The 9037-nt window shown below is 36.6% G+C and overlaps 1 protein-coding gene across 1 annotated transcript; it reads right to left on the bottom strand.

Annotated features, from left to right (window-relative positions):
• Positions 1 to 5505: 5505 nt before the first annotated feature.
• Positions 5506 to 8593, bottom strand: LOC112509750 (glycosyltransferase family protein 64 protein C5-like). The gene is made up of 4 exons (XM_025114869.1): positions 8318 to 8593; positions 8123 to 8245; positions 7456 to 7623; positions 5506 to 7377 (listed from the first exon to the last, which is right to left on the bottom strand). Exons 1-4 carry the CDS (start codon positions 8591 to 8593, stop codon positions 5689 to 5691), a joined length of 2256 nt encoding a protein of 751 aa, XP_024970637.1. The 3' UTR covers positions 5506 to 5688.
• Positions 8594 to 9037: the final 444 nt, after the last annotated feature.

Below are 9037 nucleotides of genomic sequence, written 5' to 3'. Positions count from 1 at the left end.
GATGAAGAGGTTACCTTTATCAAATACTCTATAATCCCCCAAAAACATTTAATCCTCTTGATATAATCTTTTAGAGCTTTAAAAGTCGTGACCATAACAAAAAGAATCACTAAAAACAAATGTAGGATGAAAAAGTTATGACCAAATGAAGATAATCCTAGAATTTTGACCTTTATGTGCAAGTCAGACCTTCCCGCGACTAGGTCGCATTAAAGTTCACATGTGACCCAAAATGTCTTCGAACAGAGGCTCCCGTGACTTGAGAAGCGACCAGGTCGCGGGAGGTCATTTTTTGCTCTTTTTCGTTGTTTTTTTGTGTTTTTCAAGTCTGATTCGGATCCCAACCCTCCAAAATGTAAACCCTCCTCGATTAACCACTTAGATACTTCTGATAAAGAATCAAATATAGTGAGGAGTCTGAAATTGCGGGTGTCATATCTATATACAGATTATTCATCGAAGTAGAAACAAAAACGAAAAGAGGATTACAACCTGAAATCACAAATTTTGATTAAACTCTCAAATCTATTAAGGGTTACATTTAGGGGTTGTTTACCTAAATGCTTACCCGGTAAGCGCTTATCGTTAGGAGTCAACACTATAATTTATTTTCTAGGTAAGATTGTAGTATATCAAAATGGTATCATGTGCAATAGTATATATGGTAAGCACTTACCCGGGTAAGAGTCGTCACCCTCACTTACCCGGTAAGACTCTCTATCCTTATCATGGTTCTTATCAGGGAAGATTCTTGGGTCTTGCCATGTTCGTCCAGTGAGGAAAATTGCCCTGTAAGCACCTACCAGATAAACGTTTAGTAAACGTCCCCTTATACTAAAATCCTAGCCAAGTCCTAGCTTGATTCTTAGAAGTACGAATTTTTAGATTTATCATTTAGAGCAGCGGTGCATGATATAGGGCATGACCGTGATATTCTCAAAATTATATGCCACAAAATAGCCTTTGAGTCCTTGACATTGCCCTTTTTCGATTTTCACCATTCGTTGTTTTGTATCACTTTTTCCAACACTCTACCTTGATACTAAACAATTCTAATACAAAGGTGCCAACAAACTTTATCTTGAACCGAAAAGTACTTTTGTTGATGTCAAAACGACACCAAGTTCAAACTCCGTCTCAAATATCCTTGATGGATATTAAATCAAAAGCGACCAAAATCTTCAAATGCTCCGAATGAGAAGTGATCTCTCCAAACAAGTGTTATGACATTCAATGCACTCAAAACGAGTGTTGTATTCTTCAAAGAAAAAACACTCCAAATGACAATAAAACAAATTTGTACAAAAGATAGTGATGTGACTACATTTGTTCGATTAGAATGCTTAGCAACACAAAACAAAAATCAATAATCACACCAAACCTTCCCAAAACTTAAACATCACAACGATTTTCAAAATGTCGAAGATATGACACCAAATCAACCTTTGTTGATAAATCCATGAATAGTTTTAAACCTTCAAAAAAATACAAGAGACTAGATTCCTGTGAAAACCTTCATAAGAACCTCCTACTATGAAGTGACCTATAAAGATCTCATGAACAACCAAAAAAACAACCATTGTGGATGGGATGCACAAAAATCCCAAAAATCCGACCCGACTCCCCCCTCTTAAAAGATCCAACCCAAGGTAAGTCGAGACTTAGAGGCCGTTTACCTAAATGTTTATCCGGTAAGTGTTTATCGATAAGATTCAACATTATAATTTATTTTGAAACGTAAGATTTTAGTACATCAAAACATATCGAGTGTAACAAGTTACTGGGTAAGTGCTTACTTGGGTAAGAGTCGTCATCCTTACTTACCGGGTAAGACTCTCTATCCTTTTCATTGCTCTTACCCGGTGTATTCTTGGCCCTTTTCTTGCTCATCCGATAAGGAAATTTATTCAGTAAGCATTACCAAGTAAGTGTTTAGTAAACGGCCCCTTAATTGATATAAATTGACATCAATCCGCAAATATTGGAGTTAGATTCTCACAAAAGAAACCGACCTAACCTTACCAATTTATCCTCCTTTTAGCCTTGTGTCAATGAGCATTAGCTCAGTGGCCACGACTTTGTGCATTTTTTACGTATCCCATATGACTGATGTTTTTATTTATTTAGTTATTCTTTATTCTTAATAACTTTGTATAAGGCTTTGACTAAAATTGAGTTCGAGCCCTGTAAGGGGAGTGTTGGCGACATTTAAGTGGGGCCATGTTTAGCCTCCAAAATTACCGGGGATTAGTCGGGCTTTGGCCCGGACACCCTTAAAAAAAATAATTAAGTTAAATTGTTTAAATATTTTCAAATCTGGTCAAACCAATTTATATACACTCTTAAATGTGGATGATCTAATTAGAAAATTTAGAAGCTTCTAGAAGTCAATTAATTAAAGATTGAAAGAGTTTGCATCTTATAATTCTCTACAACAATTTTATAAATTTCAGTAATATATAATTACGATAAAATCACACCGTCTAATTAATTAAATTGGATGGTAGGGGAACATGATCAACAACCACCATCCAGCCCAACTACCAAGGACCGGTTCCGAGAGTTCAGATTTGTTAAGAAGTGGTTGTAATTGAAATATAACCGATTAAAAATGATCGATACAGGGATTGGTTGGGACCCACCAGTTAAGAAATATTCTAGCCAACCGGTTACAGAGCAACAAGCCTCCAAATTCGAGTTACTCAAACTGGCTAAATGACCGGTTAACGGAACCATAGATTCCATTTCTTAAATTTTTTTGACACATGGTGAGCTCTCATTAATCAATAGATTTACCGTGATCAAACCATTTTCTTACTTCTTTTTCTCGAATTTGACCTTTTTAATTTCATTTTATTTCTACCAAAATTTCATTCCTATAACTACCATTTTGTCAATTGATCAAATAGTTTTAAACCATTTTCTTGTTTCTTTTTTCTCAACTAAGGTTGTACAAAAAACTGTCTAACTTGTGAAACCCGTCTAACCCAAACCGTTAACAACCCAATTAAACCCAGTCCACATAACCGCCAAACCGCCAATTAGGAGGGTTGAAATTAGGCCCAACCCGCCACTAATATATTATTTTTATATATATGTTTATTATGTATATATATATATATATATGTATGTATATTAATAATGTATAAATTTTATATAATTTTTATTGATATTATGTTTGTATTTCATTTTAGCTAAACGTATAGGTTACCAAAAGATATTCACGATCAAAGAATGACGACAAATAATCTAATTAATAAGAGAAAATTATTGAAATTTTTTTTGCAGCAAAAATAAATTGATATGTCGGTGAATATGAATAATATTGATAGATAATTGGTTGACGAATTCATCTATCTAAATCCCACGTCATTCTTATGTTGTATTTTAATGGAAATAAAATACTTAGTTATAACATTTCGCTACAACAACGTTAGATCTTATAGGATGCCTAAAATGTCTAAACGTGCTAATATGATACTTTATAGGACGAAACAAGAAAAATGTCTTATCTAAAAGAGTTACAATATATTTATAACCTTTTTAGATAAGACGTTTTATAATATGGTCTATAAACTTAAGTTTTATGAATTATTTTATTCCTCATATTTATGTAAGTACTAACCCGCTAACCCAACGTAACCCGCCTCAACCCGCAAGGGTTAGGTTGGGTTATACTTTTGAATGAGTTGGCTTGAGTTGAGATTTTTCCAAACCGTCATAATTGGATTGAGTTGTAAAAATATTGTAAATCGTCCAATCCAACTCGCATACACCCCAATTCTCTACTTTAACCATTTTATATTTTTTAATTTACCAAAATATCATTCCCTTAATGACCACTTTTGTCAATGTTTTTATCTAACATTTTGTCATTTAATTTATGTAAAAATAGGATTGTTATGCATTTTTTTTTCTCTCTATAGTTTATAATTTGTGATTTTCATATACTTTTATTTCGAATTTATTTTGTATTATAAATTTTTAGGTTTCTGATTTAAATTAAGAAATAGTCTCATACAATTTCAACTCTTAAGCAGGTGGTTCTTAAACTGGTACTTCTCAAACAACGTAATTGCTTCCTAAGTTTGTTATAAGTCATTATCGACCATAACTGGAAAGCACAAATGCAGATAACTATGATTGGATACAAGATATACAATCACCTGAGGTCGAACTTCCCATGTTGGTTATGACATTGGCATTGAAAAAGGAATTTTTTAATATTCAAGAACTACACTAACGAACAACGACAATGATTAACAAAGGTATTGAAACTGAAGAAGATAATTGAAGACGTCGATTTTTGGGGGGATCATGATTTTCTAATAAGTTAGTATCTATGATTTTCAAACAATTTGTACAAGTTTTAGAAGACTAGTTGTGTACACGTACAATGCAGTAGATCGTAATATCTAATTGAAAATCGACAATGGAAAATTAATGCGGTCACTTACTAAAAAATAATTTTCGAAATTTATGTTTGAATAACATCGAATTTATAAATGGTAGTTGAACACGTCTTAATAATTTGAAAACTGACTAAAACCCCAAAAAACAATATACTGGTATAATGATATTGATATCAGATTAATGATTATAAAACAACAATTGTATCAATATATACATTGTTTAGTAATAACCCGTTTAAATTTTAACTAAAATAGCCCAACTATTTTTGTTTTAAATTCTTTCGGCCCATTTGAAGGTCCAACAACCACAAGCCCAGCTTCAGAAACCACTTTGGCAGTTCGGCTTGGCCTAGAGATGGCTAAATGGGCTCTGCCCGGTGAAGGACCTCGACCATGACTGATTTGGGACCGGTTACATTTATCGCTAAAAAAGAAGGCCCGATCCGAGATTGGTTTGGGACCGATGCGGGGATTTTTCAAAAAATATTATCGATATCCAACAACCATATGATATTTCTTTTATCCAATTTACCTTTTAGTCATTATATGTAAGTCATATAATGTATGAGGATAGATACTGTTTAGAGAAAGATCATATTAAAAAAATATCAGCCTCACTTGGTTTTAGTCACATCGAATGCCTCACTTGGTTTTAGTCACATCGAAAATCTGGCATAGGTACATAAATCCAGAAACGGAGTTGGGACTATCATTTTGTCGGTATTAAATATCTAAAACAAAAAAGAATTAAGGGGCCATTTACCAAACGCTTACCCGAGTAAGCACTTACCAAGTAACATTACCTCACCGGATGAATATAGTAAAAACCAAGAATCTTACCCGATAAGAGCGAGACAAGGATCAAAAGTCTTACCTGGTAAGTGAGGACAACGACTCTTACCACGGTAAGACGCTTTCCAGGTAAATTATTGTATATTATGTCGTTTTGGTGGACTAAAATCTTACCCGGTAAATACATAATAATGTTAAATTTTACCGGTAAACACTTATCAGATAAATATTTGATAAACAGCCCCTAAGAAACTAAAAAGACACAGAGATAAAGATGTGTACGAATTTTTAATTAATCAAAAGTATAAATAAATGATTTCATTAAACAAAGACTGACTCCTCTCTATCTATATTACCAAACTACCCCAACCTCAAACTTTTCTTAATTAATTAATTAATAATTAATTCACATTTCTCGCAAACTCCAAACCCAAACCCAAACCCAAACCCAAACCCAAACCTTAACCTTGCACGCTGTTGTGTGTTATAGATCCCACCCATCCTTCCTCCTCTTGAATTCCACCTTTCTATCAGATAACCCTCCGTACAACTCCGTAAACTTCTCTAAGCATTTGCTTCGCAACTCATAATGCGATTGCGTATTTTCGCTAATCGCCACACCCGACAACTTTGATGTATCGAAAGCCCAAGCGGGCCTCACATACTCGACGCTCGGCCCCCAAGAAGTCGCGTTTGCATACAAGAAGTTCATCAACACATCCTCGCAGTTGAACAACTCGTCCACCACTTTCCTCCCCGCCTTTGCTTCCTCGCCCCAATACCTACTAAACGCCATTCGGTGATCCATGAATGCCGCACCCGTCAGTATCATGTTATACCCATTCCATTTACGGGCGTGTTTCTCCGCTCGGTACTTCAACGGTCCTGGCCCGTTAACGAGCCGTGGATAAAAGCCGACCAGCCGCTCGGGATTCTCCCGCCACACCTTGAATCCACGCTCGATGTAGTCACAACTCATCATGATGTCGTCGTCTAGCTCGAGAACGGCCTTGGTTTTAATCAACGGATCGATTTTGAACCGGTTGTTCAACGAGTTCTTTTCCTCGACACGGATTCTCACCGGGACGGCTGAGTGGAACTCGGTTGGATCCGGAGGCGTCCCTTTGTTCCAGATCACGACAATTTCACGGACCGACGGACATTGAGAGTAATGTTGTACGTACCATTTCAAGTTCCACAATCGGGCATCGTAAGTCATCGCTAGCAACGTAAACTGAGAGTAATGGTTGTCAACGACATATGGTTCTCGACCACCGCTTCCACCAAATATGTATCCTATTCCGACACACATTAGCACGATCGAACCCATCAAGATGACCACAAATGCAAACCGACCAAGGCTCGTTTTTGGGTTCATCTTGCACCGAAGAACAGAACTCAGCCGATTCAACCGGCTACAGTACTGCCGTAGCTTAGACGACAACAAGTTCGATCTCTCCCAAACCAAAAAGGCGTCACTTCTCTTCTTTATATTATGTGGGCACCAACTAAGCGGAACAATGCACCTCACGAACCCAAGCAGCATGCCCATTAGGAAAACAAGTGAACCAGCAGCGACGATCAAAACACACCCAACGATATACCGGCGTGACAAGTCCCCAGATGGGGTACGATCACCATCCGAAACCGCAATCCACTGTCCAGACCTTAGTTGTTGCACGTCGAGATGATGTGACCGAGCCCCATTCCAAGCATTTCTACCTTTCGTCGGCTTCTCAAACCCCAAATCAACTTCAGTTTCTCGGAACTTATAAGGGGTAAGAACTTCAATCTTGAACACACGAACTCGTTTACCATAAGTTTCACCATCATCTTGACCTAACCGATACACATTCCCATTGTAAACAAAGGGTCTACCTCCGTTTCTGGCTCCTGAGTTCTTGTCGGTGTTGTAAACCGGGTTTTTCTTATGCGGTTTCCACGGACCAAGAGGCGTGTTGCTATACCAAAGTTCAAGCTCGCCGTTCTTTTTCGTACCAATCCGGCTATGATCCGAACCAAAAAGCCAATATCTTGATTCATATTTCATAATGAACGAATCGATAAGAGGCCGTTTCAAGATGATCTTTTCGAGTTTCCACTTCAGCGGAAACTCAACTGCTCGATAAAGGCGAAGATCTCCCTTTTTACTACCTTCGGGCATCATGTAAATCTGCAGAAAATTACGTAATTATGTTAAGAACCGATGAATCAAAACCACACGAATTCATCGATCATCGATCGTACATACCTGACCATCATAATCGAATACGTATGGATACGAAAGATGCCAATCTTCATCTAATGCGATTCCCATTTGTTCCCATGATGCTCCATTGTCTATGCTCCTTGCAACTCCGATATCTCCTTGCATGGTGATCGAGTTCTTGGTCTCGAAGAACAGGAACAGAGTATCTCCCTGCAAAATTTTGACTTTCAAAGGTCAAACATAATATTTGATTCCATTAAATTAAATTAAATTAAATTTTCGGAAAACCATTAACTTCATAAAACTACAAGCAACACCCATATAAATTCCACGCATCTTCCTTTTTTTTTATTTTATCAACAAATTTCAACAATTACCATTTACATAAACAATTTATTTATATTTTAACCAAGACCAAAAAATTTAAAATAGCAAATCAATTAATAACTTATTATATTTCAAGAAAGAAATATTAATTAAATTAAATAAAATAAAAATGGAAAAACTGCATCACCTTTCTTATGGGCAAAAGGATAAAGTAGGTGAAGAAAGAGGTGAAAGTGAAAAGAGGAGGGTTAGCAGTAGAAGCAAAGATGCCTAACAAATTTAGTACATATAACCCTTGCAAAATTTGGCTTTTCTTCTTCGTCAGTTATGGCGTTTTACAGCACTAGAAAAGGCAAATTCGAATATGGTATAGAAATTTCACCTCAACATACAGAAAAGGGTCGGCAACGAAATTACTTGGAAACCCAGAATCAGTAACCGATCCACAGGTCACAATCGGATTAGCAACGGGCCATGCTGCACTCGTGTTCTCCCAAATATTCATCTGCACAACCAAAAATCAGTTTCAGGAATCTCAATTGTTCTTCACAATTCAATCAAAAACCCTAACACTTACGGCTTCGATGGGTTTAAGCGAAAACGGTGAATCCCCATAGAAGACTCCAATTCCCCACGAGCCCTCACTGTCTTCTTCACAACCCAGTGAGTTGTTATTCACGATTGGGTTCTTATACACCATATATGTATACAAAAATCCAATTGAACTCAACACCATAAACGACCCCAACAGAAAAGACAGAGTAGATGAAACGCCGCCATTATCGTGCACGCGCCACCACCGAAGGCGGTGGGTTTTCTCGGTAGTTCCGCCGATGGTTTGTCCCGATACCATTTCGCCGGACGATTTAAGTTACAGAAAAGGTGGCGGAAAACAATATCAATTCGCCGCTGGAAAACAGAGCATTTTTTCTATGTGGTTTTGAAGTTAAAATCAAAATCAAAAGCAAAAAAAGGGGTATTGAGATTATATATAGAAATGATTGAAAGGGTGGTTTTGATTTGTGTCTGAAAGTAGAGAGAAAAGGTGGAAGAGAAGAGGCAGTGGGTGTAATAGTTATAGAGGGTTGGAAACGTGGCTGCGTGCGTGTATTTGTTGACGAGTTTGTTTGAATTTACAGGTTTGACGAAGACGGAGAATAAAAGTTTGAGGGATTTTTCACTTCCACCGTTGGATTACAATAATTTTACAAATTCAATCCCTGCACATTGATTTCAATTAAAATGATGGTTATATATATATATATATATATATATATGTATATATATGTATATATAT

The sequence above is a fragment of the Cynara cardunculus genome (assembly GCF_001531365.2).
Source record: "Cynara cardunculus var. scolymus isolate 2C chromosome LG 3, CcrdV1, whole genome shotgun sequence".
Taxonomy (NCBI): Eukaryota; Viridiplantae; Streptophyta; class Magnoliopsida; order Asterales; family Asteraceae; genus Cynara; species Cynara cardunculus.
The sequence above is the reverse complement of the archived record's forward strand: the minus strand, read 5'-3'. Positions and strand labels throughout refer to the sequence as shown.